Consider the following 25,506-nt stretch of genomic DNA (forward strand, 5'->3'; position numbering starts at 1 on the left):
GGCAGAAGAATCACTTAAATACAGGAAGCAGAGGTTGAGGTGAGCCGAGATTGCGCCACTGTACTTCAACCTGGGTGACAGAGTAAGACTCCATCTCAAAATTAATATAAATAAATAAATGATTGAGTAATACTTCATATGGCTCTAAGCCTGCAGGACTTACTAGGAATTCTCTCTAGTTTCTCAGAGTACCATAACTCACAGGAATCCCAAGTTTCCCTTTGAAACATATTCCAATAACAAGGTTGACTTGGGGGAAGGCAGGCCGAACTCTAGAGTAATTCAGATGGCTGAGCATTTCTAATCCGAAAATCTGAAATGCTCCATTGACCATTTCCTTTGAGTGTCATGTTGGCACTCAGAAAGTTCTGGATTTTGGAGCATTTCGGATTTTGGATTAGGGAGGCTCAACTAGTATATTCAGTGCAAATATTCCAAAATCTGAAACCTAAAACACTTCTGGTCCCGAGCATTTCAGATAAGGGATTCTCAACCCGCACCGTAAACTGGATGACTCTTGACAATTGAAACTTATTTTTTCATAGTTCTAGGGACTGGAAGCTCAGCATCAGGGTGCCAGCATGGTTGGGCGTAGGTGAAAGCCCTCTTCCTGGCTTACAGAGGCCACCTTCTTGCTGTGTCCTCATATGCCCTAGAAGGAGCTTGCTCTAGAGAGAGGTCTCTGATGTCTCTTCTTATAAGGGTACTAATCCTATCCTGAGGGGACACATACTTATAACCTCATCTAACCCTAAATATCTCCCAAAGGCCCAACTTTCAAATACCATCACACTGAGGGATACGGCTTCAATGTATGAATTTTGGCAGGGGATGGGACACAGATAATCAGTTCATAACACACGGAAAAGGAAGTATAACCTGGATTATTAATGGCTGCCATCTGCCCATGACAGGCAGATTTCTAAGAACACCCAAGTCCCTCCCCTAAGTGAAGGCAGGACCTGTGAATATAATGAGATGTCACTCCCATGATTACGTTATGGTATGTAAAGAAGGTGAAGGGATTTTGCAGATGCAATTAAGGACTCTGAGCAAATCAAAAGGGAGATGATTCTCAGTGGGCCTGAACTAATCAGGTGAGTTCTTTAAAAGAAAGACTGGGGTCATCGCCAAGGTCAGAGATTCTCTTACTGGCCTTGAAGAAGCAAGCTATCACGAGTTTTACAGCTGCAATGAAATGAATTTTTCCAACAATCATGTAAACTTGGAAAAGAAGCCTGAGCCTCAGCTGAGCCTTTAACCTTGACTGCAGTCTTGTGAGACTCTGAGCAGAGACCCACAAAAAGCCATGCCTGGACTCCTACCCCATGGAATCAGTGATATAATAAATACAGAAATACACAAGGTTTTAGGTGGCTAAGTCTGTGGTGCTTTATTACACGGCACAGAAAGCCAATATGCTGCCACAAAAAGCTTATTTAAAAGACAAGACCTAAGAACAATTCAGATAGATGGTAAAAGGTGGGAAAAGCTAACTAAATAATCATAATTTTATAGACCAAACTAATGCTGCTTAAGAGTACAGGATCACAAATTCTTGTCATCCTTCATGCTCCTTAGCTCATGAGCTCCTCTGTGCTTGCTTTATAATTATTTTTTATGTTTAGTTTACCCAGGCCTTTCTACCAAAGACATAGAATAAGACAAAGCTGGTAGGCCAGGTGCCCTGGCTCACGCCTGTAATCCCAGCACTTTGGGAGCCTGAGACAGGCAGATCACAAGGTCAAGAGTTCGAGACCAGCCTAGCCAAAATGGTGAAACCCTGTCTCTACTAATAATAGAAAGATTAGCTGGACGTGGTGGCGGGCGCCTGTAATCCCAGCTAACTGGGAGGCTGAGGCAGGAGAATTGCTAGAACCCGGGAGGCGGAGGTTGCAGCGAGCCAAGATTGTACCACTGCACTCTAGCCTGAGCAACGGAGCAAGACTCTATGTCTCAAAAAAAAAAAAAAGAAAAAAAGAAGTTTAAAAAAAAAAAAAAAAAAAGAGAAAGCCGGCCACTTAACTTAACAGCTACTATAACCTAAGTATTTCTTCATGGTCATGTTCACTGGGAATACTATGAAGGGACAGCAAAAGATGAAGGCAAAGCTATGATGTGGTTACTTTCTCTATCTTTGTATTCAAAACATAAAATTTGGCAAGCTCACTGAAAAATACGGCCCAATTCTAAGTACCTCATCAAACAACAAAATAATGGCTTCTTGTAAGACAGCCTCAATGATTCACTTCTTGTGAAATCCCTTCCCCTTAAGCGTGTGCTAGATTTATTAACTCACTTCCAATGAGCTGAATATAGCGGTCCCTTCCAAGGTCACTTTTATAAAAAGCCTGTGGCTTTCATCATGGGGACTCTCTCGGCTCACTCCCCCAGGGAAGGTGCTGCCACGTACTGCAGCACTGTGGAGAGGCCCAATGGCAAGGAGCTAAGGCCTGCCAGTGACCCTCCAGTAGGCTTGGAAACAAACTTCCCCTTCCTCTCCCAAGCTGAGCCTTCAGCTGAAGTCACAGCCATGGCTAACCGTTTGCAACCTCCAGGGCGACTGTGAACTACAGGAACCCCGTTAAGCCACACCCAGATTCCTGACTTACAGAAACTCCGAGGTAATAAATATTTGTCATTTTAAACCAGGAGGTTCTGAGGTAATCTGATATATGGCAATGGATAACTAATACCACCACCAAATGTAAGGTAAAAACATTAGATGCTTTGAGGCAAGAGTAAAAAAAAAAAAAAAAATTCAAAAAGAATACAAAAGGTCTCACCTTAAGCACTCTTCCTGAAAGGCCAACAATTTCACCATCCTTTGGCTCTACTTCCGTAGCAGTATTCACATCGCCACTTCCTGTTGTATCAATGATATCAACGATTTTTGGTTTTCCATCAGTTGTAACCTGAAAATTAAGAAAAATAAAATATGAATGGTAGACTTTAGGTTTTTATTCCTAAAGAGAACAATGCAAATCCACATATATATGTGTGTGTATATACAAAATCTACATTCACTTAAAAAAGAGAACTGAATTGTTTTAAGCCAAAAGCCTGAACAAATGCTAGTAAGAAAATTTAATCGTGGAAACACTACAGAATCCTTCAAGTGGTTTCATATATTCAATTAACAAATATTTACTGAGCATTTACTATAGACCACACCCTATTTTAGGTGCTGGGGATATGGCAGTGATCCATACACAAAAATCCCTGACGATCTTATAGCGAGAAAGCAGTTCAGTTAATAACAAAGTGAAATAAAAAACATGTCAGATGTGCTATCACACTGGGTATTAGGAAAAAAAAAAAAAGAACATGTCAGGTGGTGAAAATTAACTATGGAGAAAAATTAAGCAGAGAAGGGAGACGGTTAGTGTGGGGTTTTCAATATAAGTTTGGCTGGTCAAGGAAGGCCTTGCTGAGATGGTAACATTTGAGAAAAGATCTAAAGATGGTGAGCTGTGGGCTGGACAAGTTTAGAGCTTTAGGGAGAAAGATGTTTAGTAATAATGGTACCATTTAATGGCACCATTATTGGATGCCACACTAGCGCCTCAAACGCAACGAAGTTCAAGCTTAACATGCCCCCCGCCACCTGATTTTCTCCAGGCTTTGCCAACCCAGGAATCCCCACGCCCAGCTGTTCACGCCAGCAACTTAACAATCCTCCTCTGATTCTTTACTTCAGTTGACTCCTCACAGCGAAGCTAACAGGAAATCCTGTTAATTCTTTGTCTAGAAGATAGCTCAAATCCATCACATTTTCACTACCACTATCCTAACTTTCCAAACCACCACCATCTCTTGCCTCCATGAAGTGAATCACCTCCTAAGTGGTCCCTCAGTTTCCACTCTTGGCCCCATCAAAAGTAATACAGGCTGAGTGTCCCTAACCTGAAAATTCCAAATGCTCCAAAATCATCGACATGAAGTTCAAAGGACATGTTCATTGGAGACTTTCAAATTTGTGATACTCAACCTGTATTAAAACAAGCTGTATTTTATCAGTCCTCTCCTTTAAGCCCATCAATGTATTCATGGAGCACTCAGAATACTCGCATAGAAAGCCTCGCACCATCTGACCCCTGCCAACCCGTTACTCAGGAGTCTAACCACGCCAACCTCCTTTCAATTCCTGAAACATGCCAAACTTTTTCCTGCCTCATGACTTTTTAAACAGGTTCCTTCTGCCTAGAATTCTTTATCTCTTCAGTCGTTCCACAGGATTCCAACTTCTCTCAGTTTTCTATTAAAGTCCCTCCTGCAGAAAGGCCTCCTCGATGACCTCCTTTAAGTAGCTGCCATCCTAAACTGGATTATTTTTTCTCACTGTACCTCATTTCCTTCACAGAACATAATTCTATTTCTAATTATACAGGTAGGTGATCTTCATCTGTTCCCCCTATTAGAATAGAAAGCTCCATGAAGGCAAGAGCCATGTCTACTTTATTCACCAACATATACCCACTACCTAGCAGTGCCTGTCAGGCATTCAATAAATATTTCATTATTGAATTACAAGACACGAGTTACTCAGCACTAAGACTGATTTTCAAAGGTTTGATTTCTTGCCAGTCCACAAATGTTCATTTGAGCCATAACATGATTGCTACAAGTAACAGTATATATTTTTATATATTTTTGTGGGAAAATAATTTCTGGGCTCTTTCTTGGCTCGCTTTCCAAAGGGAATTTGTTGCATTCGGGAATATGTACTGAGTTACCAGCAGGAATCAGCCAGAAAACAGAGACACAAAGACTGGGGGGGAAAAAAAAAACAACAAAAAAAACTCCATCCTCAAGAAAGAAACAGAAACATAAAAACCGTAGAAACTGTCAGTAAAGTGGAAGAGCACAGTCTTCAGACTCCAATTCCACCTGGAGAATTCACATTCTTTAAGACAAAGCTTAATGTCCACTGCTCTGGGTCTTTCTGACCAACACGCCCCTTTCCCCAACACAAGTATTTCCTCTGCAATAACCTCCAAGCTCTGTAATTAAGGTATACCCTAAAGAAGGAGAGGGAAATTCACGATGTGGAGAAAACAAAAGCACACATTTTTTTTTTCCTTTACCAGACAAAGCAAATGGGTAGTTGGTGGACCCCAAATCTCATTTCAATCTTGTTGCCATGGAACAACTGAGGGCCTGATAGCTGAAGGGGTCATAAAGGCCTCCCAGGCACAGCTGTTATTTTCATGTATGGTAATTCTCAAGTTGGATGTTTACTTCTTGGGAACTGTCCTATAAGAGTAACAAATAAGAATTCTAATACTCAGAAAGCTCAAAGTTATAATTAAAAAAAATCACTGTGGGAATCATACCAAACCCTGATACAGCTATAAAACTTAAATCAGATACTGACTCTGAAGAGAAAGGCTATGTGTCTCAAAAATATAATTAAAAAAGAGAAAAATGTAAGAAAATCTACCAAAATAAAAATGGAAACAAAATAAAGTTGATATTACTTTATAAAATTAAAACTAGCTAGGTCATGTACTAATCATATAAGAAAATAACCTATTTTAAAATGTATTCCAATATGGAATTTGAAAGATACACAGTAACACTAAGAACCCAAATCACCTATCTTCACCTCAATAAGCAAACCTGAGTGACTTGAGATCAAGAATTACAAGAGAGCACTAACAAGTCAGATACATCTCTCTCATTAGAAACCTCATTATCAATATATGAGCAAAGAAAAAAGCCTAATGGGATTTAATGGCTTATTTGTCACCTACTTCCACATGCTTTACTTACAAGGATCTCTCTCCTACACACACAAATTTTCATTACAAATTATTATACATGCAATTATCCTATCCATGAATTTCTTACTTTAATATTAGATAAAGAAAACCACTTCACTAGACATAAAAAGACAAAAACAGAAACGTAGGGTCAGAGGAGGGTTTTAAAAAGTCAAACCCCCTGAGGATTTGCCATGGTGTTTTGGGAGAAGTAAAGGAAAGGAGGAAGGCGAACTGCTAACAATGGAACTATATCCCTCATCTCTGAGAAGGGGGAGGCTTCACATGGGAAAGAGGGATTGAAAGCATGGGCAGTTAGTATCGGTAAGAGCTTCGGTATTAAATCCTGGGTCCTGGGGTGGGAGACTGGGAAATGCTTACTGGGCTATGTTGGCTGGATGAAACAGAAATTGTCCAAAGATCTTCCCAAAATGTCAAGAATCTAAGTTAGTGTATGTCTCCAATGTAACCATTAAGGTAGAGGAGTTAGTGAAGGTTGGAAGATTTGTCAAACATTTGCAGACAGGACCAGAACAAATGGCGGGAAGTTTGCAATCTATCATAAACAACACAAAGTTAATGAATTGACTTAAAATTTCAGGAAAGGTACTGAAAATATTCTTTTAAGCAAATAAAGATTTAGTAAATATTAACCAGTGACTTTTATTCTGAGAATATAATGATTAATATAAATAAGACAATCTTTGCTTTTGGAAAGGTTACTATCAGTTGGAAAGAAAAAGTAAGTAGAGAGATGATGACAAAACAGGACAATACATAATAGAGGTCAGGCCAGTCTGGGTAACACGGTGAGATCCTGTCTCTACAAAAAAATAAAAAAATTAGCTAGGTATGGTGGCACATGCTTATGGGTCCCAGCTACTGCAGAGGCTGAGGCAGGAGGCTTGCTTAAACCCAGGAGTTTGAGGCTGAAATGAGCGGTGATCCTGCCACTGTGCCACTGTACTCCAGCCTGGGTGACAGAGTGAGACCCTGTCTTTGAGGGAAAAAAAAAAAAAAAAGGTTAGGACACTATCTATGAAAGCATATAAAAACATGTAAGAACACAAAACCCAGCTTGGGGGGAATGAGGGAAAGCTAACTGAAAGGTAATAAAATTTTAGTGAATGTAAAAATAGAGTTTTATGAAACTACTCATAACCTCCTCAAACCTTTTTTTTCCCTCCATGAGGAAATTATATTCCTTCATTATGCCCATATATATTTTTTCCATTCAACAAAAACATTTAACATTACAAGCACATTTCATACAATTTTGATACATGCTTTCAAAGATTTTTAAGTTAACCAGGAAAAAGTTAACTAAACAGAAATACTAAAATACATATTTCAGGTGCTATTAAGGGGATCTGAGCAAATTGCTGTAACAGCAAAGAGACAAAAAGCCTAAATAACTCTCAGGAGGGACTGGGCCTTACTCACCTCTGAAGCTGCAGGCCCTAACACAATGGCAAACACACACATAAATACGAGGTGTTGTGGGGGGGAGAATTAAATCAGTTGATTTTCCAAAACATAATGGTGTCAAGACCCGACTGGATCTTAAAGGATGAAGCAGGAGTTTACAGATGATGGATGGTAGAAGCCTGACGGAAGATGAAACGCCACATGCAAAGGCATGTATTGGCAAAAAGACCTGAAACATCTAGGTGAGTGAAAGAGTGAAATGTTCAAGGGGAGGCAAAGGATGAAAGGTGGGGATGAAGGGGCTATGGACATAAGAAATGATGAGAACTGAGGCTACATAAGGAGGCCAGAGTTGGATGGCAAACGGCCTCATACATACCATTCAATTTTTTTTTTATTTTTACACAAAAGCAATTGAGATTCCAAAATGGCTTTGTTTTACATGAGGGTATAATACAAGGTTTGTTTTTTTAAGGAATCTAACTCTAGAAATGTGAAGGATGGATCAAGACTGGTGGAAGGGAGACCTCCTGGCTATTGCATATATATATTCTGGTCTAGTCTAAGTTCCATCTGGTCTGTGAAACCTGACCAGTCCAGCTCTTACTGGCCAGTGCTGCCCCCAATCCCTGCCCCATCCCCCCAATAACCCTTGTCAATCTCTGTAAGAGTGACAGTTTGCAAGATTGTATCATTTAACACAAACTTAGGCACCTGGTAGGTGCCTGAATATCGGCTGAGGAAATATGAAGTCACTTACGTAACTACTACTCTTCTCATGCCACCCATCCTCCACTTTATCATGCCCACAGAGCTGTCACAAAAGAATTGGGCCCAAGGAAGTCACCAAAGACTGAGACAACCCACTGTGTTCTTCCAAGTTTTCACTTGTGCCTCTAGTCCTTTATTCAGACCCGAACCGGCTTTCCAAATGGCCAATTCAGCCTTATCTTCCTCCTATTTCATTCTTTCCTTCCTTTTTTCTTTCTATCCATCTTCTAATCTTAATGATGTACACATATATCTACAAAATAAATCTGTTAAAGGTACAGGAAAAAAAAATCCTCATGTTTGCAAGCCACCGTACCCAATTTCTTTTAACTGGCTATGTTTAGGTCAATATCTGAGTCAAGGTTGTTAAAAGAGAAGAGTTATGCTTTCATTTTATTTCAATATTTTATTATCTGAATATTTATTACATGCAAATATCTAACATATATTTACCCTCCAAATAGCTGGTGATGAAACATCCAGCGTAAACTTCTATTCACTTATGGTGGCAGCTAAACATTGGGTACACATGGACACAAAGACGGGAACAACAGACGCTGGGGATCCCAAAGGGAAGGGGAGGAAATAAGGCTGAAACACTACCTACTGGGTACCATGCTCACTACCTGGGTGACAGGCTCAATCACACCCCAAACCTCAACATCAGGCAATATCCCCATGTAGCAAACCTGTACTTCTACCTTCTGAATCTAAAATAAAAGTTGAAATTATATATATATAAAAGAATAAAATATCATTGCCAAAATAGTTTAATATTTTTCTTGAGCATTTTAAAAAGTCACATGTAATTAGTCCTCTTATAATCAATTTTCACAACAATGCTGTGGGGTGAAAATTATTGCTACTTTAGAGAGAGTAACAGAAGAATGTGAGAAACAGATCTGGAAATGCTACCAACAAATTCTACCAAGCAGCACTTCTCCAAACTTTTCTGACCCTCTTATTATCCTGACAAAAGAACCGGTGAACCACTTATCCCAGCTGTTCTCCTCCCACTTATCCTATAAAAAGTAAACACACTCCACAGCAGAATGGAAAGCATTACTACTTTGTCATAAAGCCTCAATGAGTTGATAGCTGTCATTGTTTTAAGTCTAAGTTATTAATACAACGACAATTATACAACTCCAGTTACCGGGAGGGAATTCAGTACCTGATCCTCTTCTGATTCATAAAAGGTGTGCTGTACTCCAGAGTGGTGCTGAAGAACACACACCAGAAATCAAGATTCCCAGGGGTTTCTAAGCAGATTCGGCCAGACTCCCCCTCGTTACTTCCAAAATGCTACCTCAATAATCAGAAAGCACGATAAAGGATCCAGAAGGGAAGGGACATTGTGGGGAGGAGGATGAGTGTTTAGTGTAGAAAGGAGGATAAGATAGCCAGGGGCTGATCAACGAGAGATCAGCATACAGTAGGATTAGTCAGGGATGCTGGGAGATGGATCTTGAACAATGGTGAAATTTTGTTACTGGAATTCAGTAAAGGGCTAAATGTACAAAAGTTAAACTTTAAAGACTTTAAACAGAATGCTTTTAACGAGAGACAACATACTTTCAAAAAAACTACCTTCTGGTATGATACCCTGAATCTACAGATTTTAAAGTTGCCTAAGGCAAAAAACTAAGTAATTTTTTTAAAATGTCGTATGTTTTCAGGTTTAAAAAAAAAAAAAAGTCGCATAATTTCATCAGGTCTGAGAAGCTCGCCCAAACCAAACCTAACTGAATTCTCCTTATGTAAACGAAGACTAGCCAGAAGATTCAATGACCCTAAGCAAATACGCTGCAGAAGATCGTTTAAAAATAGAATGCACAAAACTACCACAGGAAACAATTCCGGAAGCGGACTGGGTTATCTTCTGGAAACCCAGCTTTCGTGCTTAAAGACAAACGATTCTTCCCCAAACCAAATCTCCCGATCCCTAAACATTAAGTTCTCACATGTCAGTTGCCTATCTGGTGTCTCCACCCCAACCCAATGATAAAAGCTGTAAAATTCTCTTTAAAAACGTCAGGCAGCGACCTGTGTCCGAGGCACCAGGGGTATGCAGAGGAAGGCGGCGTGGAGGGAAGGAGCCTGGGGGGTCCGGCCTGGCAGCGCCGAAGCGAGAAGGAAGGGGAGTCCCTGGGGCCAAAGGGGGACCCAGGCTCCCCCAGGCAGCCGCGCCGGGCACGCTGCTTTTGTTGAGCTGGGAACACGGTCCAACCTGGGGTCCGGGCCCTCGCCCGCCCAGCGACCCTGGCACTGTGCACCGTTGAGTCCCCTTGACGGGCGCCCGTCCCTCCCGCGCCCGGTTCTGACCTCTGCCCACCCCGGCCCGGACTCGGCCGCAGAGTGGGGCTTTGGCCTGCCAGGCTCCAAGACTGTGTCCCCACCCGCGTCCCCGGCCGCCCGCGCCCCCGCGCCCGGGCCCTCGGCGGCTGCCTCACCTGCATGCCCGGAGCCCCCGGGTCGACCCCCGTGTCCAGGACAGCGATGAGGACCCCCCGCCCGTCATACTCCGGGTAGCGGCAGAGGAAGGAGGCGGCTCCGGTCTCCTTCTTCGGCAGGAGACCGTGAAAAGGGAAGGGCTCCTCAGTCGCAGCGGTGGCCATGGACGCAGGATGGAGGACGAGGAAGCGGCAAACTGCCAGGCTGCGCGCGGACTAGCAGCGCGAGGACACCCGTGCGGCCTCGGGCCGGAGGCGGGGGCGAGGGGCGGGGTCGGCCCGTCTCCCACCAATCCCGGCCTGCCAAGGAGCGGTGGCCAATCACGTGCTTCCACGTAAGCCAACGGCGCCGCTCTCAGGAGCTAGGCCCGAGTATTGCCCGGGCTGCAGTGAAGGGGGCGGAGTCTGAGGACATTACTGGAGGGTTCGGCTCTCGAACCTGGGGTCTTGAAGAGGCCCGCGCTTGGGGTTTTTAGGCAACAGCAGGCCTCCAAGCAAAGAGTCCTGCTGTCCCGGACCGAATCACTCCCCGAGCGACGGGCAAGGAGATGGACCGCAAGCCAGGAATAATGGGAACCCTTCGCTGGGCAAACGATAGTTTCCAAACTTAAGGTTGTGGATGAAACATTTTGGTGCGGCTGCTGCAGGGGCCTCAGCCCCGGGGTGCTGACCCGAGGCAAGGGAGCCGGCGCACGCACGCTTAGCCGCTAAGGAGCCTGCGGTGTCGGCGAAAGCTCCGGACATGATTTTGGAAAGTCGTAGGTTAGGGGGTGTAGACTTTGGGTTCCCCTGTGTTGTTATGCCCCTTTGATGAGGGTGAGGGGGAGCAATAGGGTGGAGACAGGCAATAGTTTCAGTCAACAGGAAGTGGGTTGTTGGCCATTCCGTCGCCTTTGTAGCCAGTAACAAAGCACGAGACTGAAATGGGCCCCTCCTATCCTCTGCTGATCCTTAGTTTCCGGGATTTCTGAAAAACATCATTTTTTCCTCTTACACTGAAGTTTCTGATTGCTCCTTACGGCTCTCCACTCAATTATAGAGCCATAATTTGCAGTTTTCCAAATTCACAGTGCCTGCCGTCAGTTGCTGCAAGCTGCACAGTGGTCCTCTGGTGATCTTTATGTCTATGCTCATGCCCGGGTAATCTTAGCCTTTTATTGTGCCGAAGACCCCTTTGGCAATTTGGTGAGGCCTATTTCTCAAGCAGTGTTTTAAAATGCATACAATGAAATATATAGGACTACCCAGGAAATAAATTATGTTTAAATGCAGTTATCAAAAATACTAAAGGCAATTTTGTTATATAGCAGGAGCTTTACATGTGTGTATATAGTTACAGGTGTGCTTCTTTTGCATTAAACAACAGGAGTTAGGGCCAAGGCTAATGAACTACCATAACTTCAAAATAGTGAAGAATATAATTATTTGGAGATAGCAGTGAAAACTGTAGTATGATGAACTGATTTTTATTGGTGACATAACAGCAAATACTACCCTGGTTTTTGCCTACATTCATACTTAATGTGAAAAAAATTAGGAGGTTTGTATCTTTTTTCTACGGAAGTTTTTGAACCCCGTGGATTCTGTCTATGGACACCAAGTTAAGAATACCTGGTATAAAGGAAAGCCTTATGCATGCGGTTTCCAACCCACAGAATTTCAGAGATCCTCTATGGAGTCTCAAAAATTATTCTCATGGCTGTGCAATGGTTTCAGCTGATTCCTTGATCATTTATTCAGTCCTTAAGTCTTAGACAAGCTTGTTCTCTTTAGTGCAGAGGAAAAAGAGAAAAGTTGAATGTTTTTCTTCTTATTCCCAACTGTTTACATTACCTCTAGAAAAGAATTTCAAATTAACACAGTCGAAAACAGAATAACAAACTTGCAGAAGACATTCAGTATAGAGCTTATAGTGATAGAATAGAATGGCTCCCAGTTTCAAATGAACCATAGTCCAATCACTTCATTTTACTGATAAAGAAACAAAGTTAACTGACCGTCATGGATTACAAAACAGTTTAATGAAAACACTGGATTTGTCTTCTCACAATCTCTGCCCAGTATGTTCTACTACACCATGTGCATGACTTTGCCAGAGTATCACCCAATGAATAAATGGGGAAGGAACAGTTCATTATGAAACCTAAGTGGCAGACTTTTTATTAGACTGCCGTAACAATGTTCTTTAGATTTTTCTTTTCTTTTCCTTATCTTTTCTTTTCCTTTTTTGACACAGAGTCTCATTCTATGGCCCAGGCTGGAGTGCAATGTCACAATCTCGGATGCAACCTCCACTTCCAGGGTTCAAGCAGTTCTCCTGCCTCAGCCTCCCGAGTAGCTGGGATTACAGGTGCGTGCCACCACACCCGGCTAGTTTTTGTATTTTTAGTAGAGACAGGGTTTCGCCATGTTGGCCAGGCTGGTCTTGAACTCCTGACCTCAGGTGATCCACCCCCCTCGGCCTCCCAGGGTACACAGATTACAGGTATCAGCCACTGCACCCGGCCAGATTTTTCTTTTTTTGCTTACATATCCCATAAACATGTTTTTCAAAAAGTTATGTATCCCTTTATACAGCTGTAAAATGAAGTCTAAATTTGTCATATTTTTTTTTTTTTTTTTAGGCGGAGTTTTGCTCTTCTTGACAAGGCTGGAGTGCAATGGTGTGATCTCGGCTTACTGCAACCTCCGCCTCCTGGGGTTCAAGTGATTCCCCTGCCTCAGCCTCCCAAGTAGCTGGGAGTATAGGCATGTGCCACCACACCCAGCTAATGTTTGTATTTTTTAAATAGATGCGGGGTTTCTCCATGTTGGTCAGGCTGGTCTCGTACTCCCGACCTCAGGTGATCCACCTGCTTCAGCCCCCCAAAGTGCTGGGATTACAAGCATGAGCCACTGCGCCTGGCCTGTCATAAATTTTAAAAATCATAAAGGATGTAATTTCTGGCATAGTATAATTATTGTTATTATTTAATGAAACTTTCATGTTTCTCATGTAAATATACCCAGTTGAATGTAACTCTGATAGCTACCATCAACTATTTATAAGATATCTGAACATTTAAAAGCAGACATTTTACATCACTATTTCTTCTGGAAACTTTATTTCCATTCTTTACGGAATTTTTTCCCAATGTAATTTGCATTTATAATGGAAAGGCATATTGATAATGTATCATCATCTGCAATAAAAATATATTAATTTTTAAAAATTTCCTGGAAGAAAAATGTTACACTTATTCTTTTGGGTTATCTTTCAGTTATTACAAAGTTGATTACAACAACATGAGTAAGTCTTAAGCTTTGATTAAAAATTATAGGACAAAAAAATTTTTTATTGAAAATAGAGTTCTTAAAAAGATGCTTGGTATAAATAAGTCATGCTTCCATTCATGACAGGACTAGTTAAAAGGATAAGATTTGTATGTCTCTGTCTCTTGTAAAATTGAATCATCAATTCTTAAGAAGCAAAACCAGGATATATAAGTATTACATAATATGCCCAGAAAGTGATGTGAACAAAATTCAGACGTACGTTGAAGCTCCCATTTTAAGAATCACTCATATGACAAATGTCATCTTTTGCTATATAACCTTTGCTTAAATTGGAGAAAAGATGGATTTAATGAGACAAATGAAAAGTGGTTTAACGTAACACACAGCAGAGCATATGCTGTTATGCTTTGGTGTTTCTTCCCTAGTCCTTGTTCCTCATAATAGATTCTGGGATGTTTCAAAAATGCTGTAACTTTTTTTGCTAATTGTGGTCTTAACAAAAATTGTTCTTGGTTTAAAAAAATATGGATAGGATTGGTTATTGGACTTTGATATTAAATACAGTTTTAGTGATAGTATGTCAAATTGTCCCTTTATTTGATGCCCCAGAGGCTATTACACCTGCAGGTGGTACATAATTGTAAGATTCAGGATGTGTTCCTTTTCCCTAAAAAGTGGGAGACTGAGCAGTGAAATAGGTGCAAAAGAGAATCATGTCTTTCCGCCACAGGCACGCTGTCAGGCAGATAAGCTTAGAAAAAAGTGGATGACTTCAGGCATCTAGAAATTGATTTCATCGAAACTGTCCATGACTTTGTACCAGTTTGAAACCCACTATTTTATATAACCCCTGAAATCACTTTAACTCAATACAGTCATTTACTGTTTGTCTTCAAGCCAAATGTTGTACATATTATCAGTGCTTACATTTTTCCTCCTTTGATTTAGTGACATTATCACTGGGGGGAATTTTTAATGCTAAGACAGTTTGTGTGACAGTTCATTGGATATTGGAAACAAGTAGGGAGTGTAAGTAGAGAAACATATGGATGATCTGTAATAATAGATAATAATAAAAAATAGGAGGAGGAGGAGAGGCAAAAACAAGGTCAGCGGACCTAGGCGTTAGTCACCTTATGGAGGGTAAAGTATTAATAATAGGCTGGAGGCACAGCCACTTCTCTCACCCAGCATTGTTCAAAGCAGGAAGTGCTGAGTCAGATGTTTTTCCTATCACCTGCCCCGTTTAAGGCTGCAATCCAAGGCACAGGTGCGGTGGAAGGTAATAGCTTTCTATGAATCGCCTTCCTTGCAACTATTGCTGCAGCCTATCGTTTAGAGAATATTTTAAAATTTAATTTCCCAAGACTCTAGAGATTGCATAAGCATCCTACATGTGCCAGCCGCTGGGCTTTGAAATCTTCCTCAGCATTGCAGCGAGGCCGCACCTCCCATGGGCGGCTCCCAGCCCGTGATTGAAGCGGGAGGGATGCTGGAGCAGATCTGTTCCGGGAGGCGGACAATTTCATGGATGGCTGTCTCAGGCTCCAGGACTCTGCGGCCGGCTTTGCCAAGTTGGACTGCGTGGACCGCGTGGTGGTCCAGGGCGCTTCCACCTAGCCTCTCTGCCTCTCTTACTTCCTCGGGGTCAGACTTGCATCGCGCGGCCTGATGCCTCTCCCAGCTTTTTGTGGACCCTTGACTATCTGACTTCGCGCAGGCACTAACATGTATCCTTGCTCCTCAGAACACGTCCGCCCCCACCCCTAGGACCCGAAACTAAAATAGCTCACACCAAAGAAACAGGTTCGGATGCATGAAGCTTCGCCACTGCTGCCCCCCAAAGGCAAAAACCGTCGTTACCATTTCTACCAAAAAACAGTCTAAAAGCCAGGGCGACCTGATCAGCAAAGTTTAAGTTACAAGGCTGTGCCTGGCTGTATGGAAGCCTGATCAAGCAGTTCTGATTTCTTACATGGGGAGCAGGACTGAAAATGTGGGAAATTCCACAAACATAGGAAGGCTTTCCAATGATGCCAGGAAATCGTGACAAATATCCACTTGGCTAACATATATACCTCCAAACCAAAGTAAACTACACAACATCAAGTTCCAGGTACTTGAGCCTCCAGTAATAAAATGGTAAACTAAGCAATTTGGACGAGGCCTTCTGGTGAAAGTGAGAACTGGACAATGTATGAAAAATACCTGCTTGAAAGATACCTTCCTGAAGGATCAGAGAGCTAACAGGGTGGCAAAGAGTTCCTGTAAAAGACATAAATTCAGAGACTTAGGCCTAACATTTAAGACAGCTTTGCCTTTCAGGGCGTTTGCCAGTGCATAAGGAGGTAGCTGAGAGACAGAATTTATTTTTACAGCCTCCCAGGGCCATGGGTACAAGAGTGGCGGCCAGAGCCTGCCAAGAGTGGGAACAGCATGGAAAACCTGTATTTTGGGTTGAGGCTGCAAAGTCCACACCCGACAAGTAGGAATAAATTGAAAGTAAACTTAGACTGGCCCCCAGAGGGATATCACATTATAGACAATATTAAGTCCTGAACTTGGATCAAGGTGATTATTCTCAATGGTATATGTTCATTGGAATCATCTGGAGAACCTTAAAAGTATTGCTACTTGAGCCCACAGATTCCCAGAATTCCAGATATTCTGATTTAATTGGTCTGGATTTTCGCCTGGGCGTTGAGATATTTTATATCTACCCAGATTATTCTAATGGGTAGCCAAGGCTGAAACCCACTCAGCTAGTTCTGCTTGGCAGAAGCAAAATACTTTAAAATGCCTACATTTACTCCATTCAGGAAGATAAAGATATAGTTGAGCATTTGGGTAGAAAATCAGAAACTTAAAAAAGACAAAGCCGATTTAGAAAGAGCCAAAAAGAAATTTTCGAACTGAAAAATACAAAAGCAAAATAAAATTAGGAACTCAGTTTGTTAATTAAGAAACTCGGTTTCTGAATTAAGAATGAGTTTCATAGTTACTGTCATTTAGCCAAAGAGAATTATAGATTGCAAGAAAATACTAAAAAATACCTGGAAAAATAAAAGGATGAAAAACACAGAAGAGATGAAAAGAGTAATAGATGTAATAGTGGGAAGTTCTAACAAGCTTTTAGGAAATGAGAAAGAAAATGCTTTAGAAGCAATATCTGAGTGTTGAAAACCTATATATTCAAAAAGTCCGATGACCCTGAAGCAAGATAAATTTAAAAAAAAACTATATCTAGGGACATCATAGTAAAAAAAAAAAAATGAAAAGGCAAGAGTAGCCAGAGAAAAAAGATTACTTTCAAAGAAGCAGCAATTGATTGACAACCGATTCCGAACAGAAATGAAGAAAACCAGGAGACAATGAGATGACAGCTCACCCATGCTGAAAGAAAATAATCGCCAACCCAGAATTCTGTAGCTAATGAAAACATCCTTCAAGAATGACAATGTGATCAAGACATCTTCAGAGACACAAAGGCTGAGGCAATGTGTCACCAGAAAGGCAGCAAAAAATAAATACTACAGGATATTCTTTAAGCAAAACAAAAATGGGCTGGGGTGCAGAGGCTCACACCTGTAATCCCAGCACTTTGGGAGGCTGAGGTGGGCGGATCACGAGGTCAGGAGATTGAGACCAGCCTGGCCAACATGGTGAAACCCCATCTCTACAGAAATACAAAAATTAGCCAGGCATGATGGCAGGTGCCTGTAATCCCAGCTACTTGGGAGGCTGAGGCAGGAGAATTGTTTGAACCTGGGAGGTGGAGGTTGCAGTGAGTCGAGATCACGCCAGTGCACTCCAGCCTGGGTGACTGAGTGAGCCTCCATATTAAAAAAAAAAAAGACTCAGACACCCCAAAAGCTGTATCAAATTTGAATCAATTTCAGAATGGTGTCTTTTATTGTCAGTTACTGCAAGAAATTTTTACAAAATGCCTTCCCAGGCCAGAGATGGGGAGATGTACTTTTAGCATTATAAGGTTAGGGTTATTACTTTACACAAAAAAGAGCCAATTTTATGTAAATAGGAGAAATGTGATTTTTTCATATAGGAAAAATAGGTGCTTTTGACAGGAAATTAATACTTGGAGTGGTGAGGTGTGTTTAATTTCAGGTATCTCACAAAACATGGTGAAATCTCTCACCATTTTCCTCTCATCTGTGGGACCAGAGCTGCCTTTTCTCCCTTTCTCCCCAACAGCTCTGAACAGCTGTCCCGGGGACCAGAGGCTCACCCTTCCCTCTGCAGAACCAGTAGAAACTGGGCAGAACAGTGAATCCATTTACTTCCAGAGGACACTAGAGACTGTAGATTTAAAGACCTAAGAGAATGATGTGGCAGGTGGCCTTGATTATTTGTGTGGGGCAGATGGTATGTACGGGGAAACAGAGAGCGGGGGCTTAGGCAGGGGCTTCGCTTCGTGGGCAGCATCTTGCATCTGCAAGCTCAGTCCTGGGCATGAAGCCCAATTCTATGCTCCTCTTTGTTGCCTTCTCCAGCTGTGAGTCATTCACTGGAATTTTCAATAAATAACTTTTTAGGACCTCTGTGTCGATCAGGGATAGTCCAGGCTATGCTGTGGCAGAATACAAGCCCAAATTCCGGTGAGCTAAAAGATGCTGCCCGTGTCTACTCATGCAGCATCTCCATTCCCAGTTGGCTGAGAGCTCTGCTCCAAGTTGTCACACCCTTGGATTCAGGTTGAAAGGCTGCATTGTCTGGAATGTAGCTGGTCACCATGGCAGGAGAAACAAGAATGTGGGGAAATAGGCATCAGCTTCCAGACCTTCCATCACTTCTGCTCACATTTCATTAACCAAAGCAAGTTTCATGGCCGCGGCCAAGTTCAAGGAGGCAAAAAAGTGCAGTTCTATCGTGTGCCTATGGGGACAGTCTTCACCCATTCAGGCTACTATAACAAAATACCGTAAACCGAGTGGCTTGTAAATAATAGAAATTCATTTCTCACAGTTTTGGAGGCTGGGACATGCAAGAGCAAGTTGCAGACTCAGTCTGGTGAAGTCCCATTTTCTGGTTCATAGACAGCTGTCTTGTTACTGTGTCCTCACAGGGGAAGGTGTAAGGGAGGTATCTGGGGCCTCTTTTATAAGGGCGCTAATCCCATTCTTGAGGGCTCCACCTTTAGATACCATCACTTTGGGGGATTAGGTTTCAACACATGAATTTTAAAGGAACACATATGCAGTCCATAGCAGGAACAATAACTTGGACATTTGGATGGTCCTGATTGCCCCGACGCCCTCACTGATGTCCACTTTGTTTTCACTCTAGTGAAGCATTGGTAATGGAGTATCTATGAGGTGGGGGACTGGCAGGACTTATTTCCTGGTCTCAGTGATCCCTCACTGCCCTCATTGCTCATTGACATAAAACAGTCCCACCAGTGCCATGACAGTTCTCAAATGCCATGGCAACAACCCAAAAGCTACACATCTTTCCATGGCAACTACCTGGAAGTTACCTCCCCTTTCCTAAAAAGTTCTAAATAACCCGACCCTCAATTTGCATTAACCCGCCTCTTAATTTGCATGCAGTTGTAAGTGGGTATAAGTGAGTATAAACACAGTTGCCAAGAGCCCGTATGCTGCTGACTCTGGGTGCACTGCAAGGAGCAGTGCTGTTCAATAAAAGATTGCTAACACGACTGGCTTGCCCTTGAATTGTTTCCTGAGTGAAGCCAAGAATCCTCCCAGTTTTGGTGCTCTCGTGTCCTGCATCATCTACAACAGGAAGTGCCCCCCCTCCACGGTTAGTAACATTGTGTGAACTGCTAGACAGACATGGGAGGCCTCTACTCATGGATAACCCCCTGGATAGAAAAAACTACCCCAGGTCATCTGAGAGTCCTATCTTCCCAACTATATACCACCTAGCACTTGAGTGCTTCAGAAATAGTGGTTGAACTACACTATGTCCTCCCTGGCCAAAGAATTGTGTTCTACCATACCCAGTGATGTCTCACACCGCTTCTGACTCAGAATACGTTCTCAAATCTTTGTGCATTCGCCCAATTTATTTTAATATCAAATGTTTACACTGTTTGGTAATTACTGATTGCATAGTCTCTCTAACTCTATTACTTGGTATTCTTAGGAGTGAGAAAAAAAGAATAATACGAAAACAGGATAACATTATGTGTTGTAGTATCATAGACAGAAAGGAATGCCCAAGAAACATTGCAGCTTGAAGAGTGTAAAATTCTCTAGACTTAAATTGTATATCCTTCCAGAAATGTCATATGCATACAAAGAATATGATGCATATATTTCCTCTTTCCGTTTTTACACAAATTGTAATACACTATACTCACTGTCCTGTACTTTATTTTTTTCTTTGTTTTTTGCTTCACAATATTTCCTGATGAATATTCGTACATAGAATTTTATTCTTTCTTGTTAATCAGGCATACTATTAATTTGTTTGGATATATCAGTTTATTTAACTCTATGTGTTTGTTTTTAAATCTCTTGAGAAGCTGGAAATGGGTACTTTCTTGCAAGTATAGTTTTTTCCAAAACATAAGCCTTTTGGGTAATAAGAGTCTTCATTTACTTTAGTTCTGACAAAGTCAGATGTCTGTATATGGCTTATATAAGTTCCACTCCCATCCTTAGAGGCATTCAACCCACAGTCCCTGCTAAGTGAGCAAGAAGAATGTAACCCACTTACCTTCTGGACATAGACGATGGACCAGGAGTAGAGTCCTGACCTGAGGCAGAGAAGAAGCAAATGGGTATGTAGTGTGTGATGGGGACTTACGGTGAGCTTCTGGTCCAATCAGCTTCTGCTTTTGGGTTGACAGGTGATTCCTTTGTATCCTTACATTTGACACTTTTATTTGACATCATATGGAATTTTCCCTTACTTAAAGCAGCTTCTGCTAGAACAGGGCATATAGTACTTATTTTGTTTCACTTCAGTTCCTGATGTATATTAATCAGCAAAAATATTCTCTCACTGAATTCCATGACAATAAATCACCATGAGGATGGCAGACATGTATTAAATCAGACAGTGAAGCCATTGTCCAAGGTGTAGTTCCTGCCCTGTGGTGCTTCACTGGATGGGCTCATGCCTGGACCTGCCTAACTGGGCTGTTGTCAATTGTGGCACCTGCACGGGGCTTCATAAAACCTGTCCATCTGCCCACATTTGGAATGTCAGAAAAACTTGCCAGGTTTAGGATTCCAGTTAAAGGCGAATCTCGATGATCCTGAACATCCTGAAGTGAACAAGAGAAGCCAACAATATGGTAGCAAAAGCATCTGGGCAGCAGTTAAAGGGTTTTGTCTTCGAGGTCTAGGTCTGCCACTAATTAGCTACCTGACCTTTAGCAAGGCCTCTGCTTCCTCTGTCATCAATCTGGAAGTTATATGAGTTAAATGAGGCCGGGCGTGGTGGCTCACACCTGAAATCCCAGCACTTTGGGAGGCTGAGGCAGGCGGATCACTTGAGGCCAGGAGTTCAAGACCAGCCTGGCCAATATGGTGAAACCTGTCTCTACTTAAAATACAAATATGGATGTGATGGTGCACATGTGTAATCCCAGCTACTCGGGAAATTGAGGCGTGAGAATTGCTTGGGTCCAGGAGGCGGAGGTTGCAGTGAGCAGAGATCGGGCCACTGCACTCCAGCCTGGGTGACAGGGCAAGACTTCCTCTCGCTCAAAAAAAAAAAAAAAAAAAAAAAAAACAGTTAAATGAGAAAAAATAGCTTCCATAGTGCTAATAACTATTTGCTATTTGCTATTATTAAAATGTGGCTGTATGTAATAGAGACTCAATAAACAAAACCAAAACTGGTCAGATTTACACCATCTCAAATTAAGACTTACTAAAGTACACAATTTTTTTTAAAGGAGGACTTCTTAGTTTGCAAGAAATGTTTTTAAAAATCAGCTTAGCCATATAGTAAAGGGACCTTGTTTTCTTGAGGTAGATCATCAAAATTTACTTTATAATTTGTCAAATATTTTATGGACAGATACATTTATACTGTTTCTAGAATCTAATTTTTTAAACAACAGACATGTCTGATCTTGCGGCACTATTCTTTTTTCTTTAATAAAATAATGACAAATAGAGAATTGGTTATAAAAATCACTTTGTGTGTGTATTCATGTGAACTGGGATGGTCACATTTTGGGGTGCCAGACAGAATTCTCTGAAGTCTTCTAAAACTGACTATAAGTATTCATTTAGAAGGAGCCAATTCCCATTGAATTCATAAAGCTGTTTTGGGGTGTTTTGGAGGTGGTTTGGGTAATATAAAAGGAATAGGGAGAAGGTAGGAAGGAAAGAGAAGAGGCTTTATAAAACATTAGATAATTAAAATCTTTTTTATTAATTGATTTCTTGAAGATTTTGTGTACATATTTTTTAAAACAAAATGTTTAACAAAATTACATAATATATGCGTGTGTGTATACAGTATACAATATATAAAATACACTCACATTTACATATGCACACAGAGACCCCATACACACTTTAAAATCAGATGCAGATATCTATTACTTGAATACTGAGAAAAATATTTCCTCAACTAGTGTCTCCAAACCTGCCCAAAGATCTGAGTCACCCAGCACTCTTGTTAAAAATACAGTTTACCTCGGTTCCACCTAAGACCTATGGAATCAGCAGCTCTAGTAGAGATGCATCATAATTTGTGTTTTAAACAAAGATCCTGGGTGATTCTCATCATCAGGAAGTTTGCAGAACACTGAGCTAAACTGTATTTATTTGCTGTACTTAGTTCTGGTATAGCACTACAGTATGGATAACTAAAACTGGGGAGTTTCTCTAAGATATTTGTATGCCATGGAGCAGTGTGCCAGTTGTCAGCTTCCTGCCTGTCCTCTTCAAATGCACCTTCTCTGCTCTGCTTTTGATACTGGAGCTGGACCCTGTAAACTTGTCTCCCTTCCCAGATGGCACAAGGTTAAGCTTTGTGCATTTTTGACTTGTGTTTTCTCTAATTTAACCCCTCTTATTTTCTTAAGAATCTACTAGGATGAGGTTCACCTTTGGAACTGTCTGTTCAAGGACCTCCACACTGCTAATTCTGAAAGCTGAGCCTCATCTTTTTACTTGACGATTGTTCGTAGCATTTGACACAGTTGAGTGCTGCTTCTTCCTCGAGAGACTGTCTTTGGTTTTGAGAACACTGCTCTCTCCTCATGTCTTCCTGTTTCATGGCTTCAGCTTCCTTTGCTAGTTACTCTTTTTCTTTTTCTGACCTCTGAATGTCAGCATGATCTAGGACTCAGTCCTTGAACCTCTTCTCTTTTCTGCCTACACTTATGCCTTTGATGATGAAATCTAATTGCATGGCTCTGAGTACCATCAGCAACCTGAAAATTCTAAAATGCGAGTCTCCAGCTTGACCTCTCTCCTACATTCTAACACCTGTTTGATATTTCCACTTGGATGTCTAATAAGAATATCACACTTTACATGCTCCAAACTTAACTACTTGTCTTCTCTAGTATGCTCAGTCCAAAAATCTTGTCTCCTCACTCTCTTGCCATCCATCCAATCCATCTTCAAAACCTGTTTGCTTGATATTCAGAAAACGCTCAGAATCTGATTACTTTTCATCTCCTCCACTGCTAACATTTTCATCTGAGCCAACATGATGTTTTGTCTGCATTATACAGGAGCCTTCTCTATCAGGATAGCCTGGGTTATGTTGTAATCAAAATGACTCCCCAAATCGCAATGACTCCAAACCACATGTTCTCTCTCTCCGGCACGATCATCATTGATTTATTCCCTGACATCTTCTGTCCAGGCTCTGGCTCATGGAGAAGCTGTAGACTAGAACATTGCTAGACGACCATGTGGTTAATGGAAAACAGGGCATAGTGAAGGATATAGTGCTCTGAACACTCTGCCTGGATGTCAGACATGTCCCCTCTGCTTCCATTTCATTGGTGAAAGCATGGACATGCCCCAGTTGAACATGACAGGGAGGTACGGGTGATCCTTGTTAGTCACGGTAGTTATATTCTATAAGGTTGTAGCAAACATTGAATTAGCAAATACTGAACCATTGCTCCTACGCTAGGAAATACAGGATTAGTTTCCTGTGAGCTTCTGGCTGAAACATTTTTGTCAACTGAAATGCCACCCTGTTAGGTAGATTTATTTGCCAACTTCCTTGTAAAACAAGCCAGCGTCACTGGTGTTCAAAACCTGCTCTTCCATACGACCCTTTTCCTGCATAATACTTAGCACGCATTTTTTAAATATATATTGAGGGAGTAGAAAAGATATCAGCCTTACCCTGGGACTGAGTCAGTGGCAGCTTCTTGTTCCACAAGGTTAGGGAAGACCATGAGGAAATAAAAGTTGTTTGGAAAAATCCAGGTGGCGTTGCTTTGTATGTTGTGATGGGGAGAGGGGTGAAATGAAGTGCGAAAGCCCCTCACACCCTCCATCTCATCTCAGACTGCGTCCTGGAACCCTGGGCAGAGAAGCCCCACTCATACTCCTGCCTCTTGGGATTACTGGTGGCCGTGTAGTGATGGAGAATGACAAGTAAGAAGAGCAAGCTGCCTGGCATGTGGGTGAAGACGGCGAGCTGCACTGTTGTGGTTGTCTTGGTCAGCTCTGCTGGGCACTGGCACTCTCTGAGCACGCATTGCAGGCAGGATACCTGGCCAGCATCTTTGTAGGCCAACTGAGTCCCAAGGGAGCACTTCGACCTCATAGCCCAATCAGAGTGGCCTTTCCAGCCCTGCTACCTCACCTGCTCCAGCAGAGGTTTTAAAAATTCTTCCTCAGCCTCTTGATCTGCAGACCCTGCCTCAGCTGCAAGTTCAACATCTCATGCCATCTGGCCTTTTGAATGAAATGAGTGAGCCAGCCAGTAGCTGAGGAAGGTTTAACATTTTCCTTGTCCTAAGGAACATAACATAAATGTCTTTGGCTTTCAGCCTCGAAACAATGCTGTCCACATGCTTTTTAAATCAGTGGTTATCTCATCAATCCATGTTTTCCATAGTGATATGGTTTGGCTCTGTGTCTCCACCCAAATCTCATATTGAATTGTAATCCCTTCATTACAATTCATACAACCCTTTTCCTGTATAATACTTAGCAGGCATTTTTTTAAATGTATATTGAGGGAGTAGAAAAGATATCAGCCTTACCCTGGGACTGAGTCAATGGCAGCTTCTTGTTCCGCAGGGTTAGGGAAGACTATGAGGAAATAAAAGTTGTTTGGAAAAATTGTTGAGGGAGGGATCTGGTGGGAGGTAATTGAATCATAGGGGCAGTTTCTTCCACGCAGTTCTTATGACAGTAGTGAGTTCTCAAGAGATGTGATGGTTTAAAAGTGTGGCATTTCTTCCTGCCCCACTGCCTGCCACCACGTGTGACGTACCTTGCTTCCTCTTAGCCTCCCACCATGATTGTAAGTTTCCTGAGGCCTCCCCAGCCACGTGGAACTGGGAGTCAATTAAACCTCTTTTCTTTATAAATTACCCAGTCTCAGGTAGTTCTTTATAGCAGTGTGAAAATGAACTAATACACACAGGTTTATAATACACTGTAGACATAACTCCAGCACTTTCTGGAGTGCCCTTGAATACAGACTGATGAATTTCCACTTCCTTTTCCTGGATGAACCATACTGTTGATTCATTAATATTGAAGTCATGGCCAACAGCACTGAACTCATGCCTGAATGAAGTTTCTCTGTGTTTTCTCCATAAGGGCACATCATATTCTTCTTGTGCTTAAGAACGCTAGCCAGCACTTCTATTTGGGGGGCAT

At 41.9% G+C, this 25,506-nt stretch overlaps 1 protein-coding gene and 1 long non-coding RNA gene across 9 annotated transcripts in view; one reads left to right on the forward strand and one right to left on the reverse strand.

The window, feature by feature from the left end:
- The window catches only part of TPP2 (tripeptidyl peptidase 2), a 121,744-nt gene that overhangs the window by 71,657 nt on the left and 24,581 nt on the right, over positions 1-25,506 (reverse strand). For 3 of the 8 annotated variants that reach the window (XM_055245162.2, XM_055245167.2, XM_055245166.2), the window contains exons 1-2: positions 10,418-10,680; positions 2,787-2,915 (exon numbers count right to left, since the gene is read on the reverse strand). The exons of 2 other annotated variants lie outside the window; for them this stretch is intronic. In XM_055245162.2, coding sequence (XP_055101137.1) covers positions 2,787-2,915; positions 10,418-10,582 — 294 coding nt within the window. In that variant the 5' untranslated portion in view covers positions 10,583-10,680. Of the gene's footprint in view, positions 1-2,786; positions 2,916-10,417; positions 10,694-25,506 lie in introns of those variants that run through there. 3 more of the 8 variants (XM_055245163.2, XM_055245165.2, XM_055245161.2) reach the window with 3 other exon arrangements.
- Positions 10,797-14,271, forward strand: LOC129464140 (uncharacterized). The gene is made up of 3 exons (XR_010115909.1): positions 10,797-11,179; positions 12,654-12,767; positions 13,042-14,271. It is a non-coding gene; the product is annotated as an uncharacterized lncRNA (long non-coding RNA).

This window comes from Symphalangus syndactylus, chromosome 15 (genome assembly GCF_028878055.3).
Source record: "Symphalangus syndactylus isolate Jambi chromosome 15, NHGRI_mSymSyn1-v2.1_pri, whole genome shotgun sequence".
In the NCBI taxonomy this organism is placed as follows: domain Eukaryota; kingdom Metazoa; phylum Chordata; class Mammalia; order Primates; family Hylobatidae; genus Symphalangus; species Symphalangus syndactylus.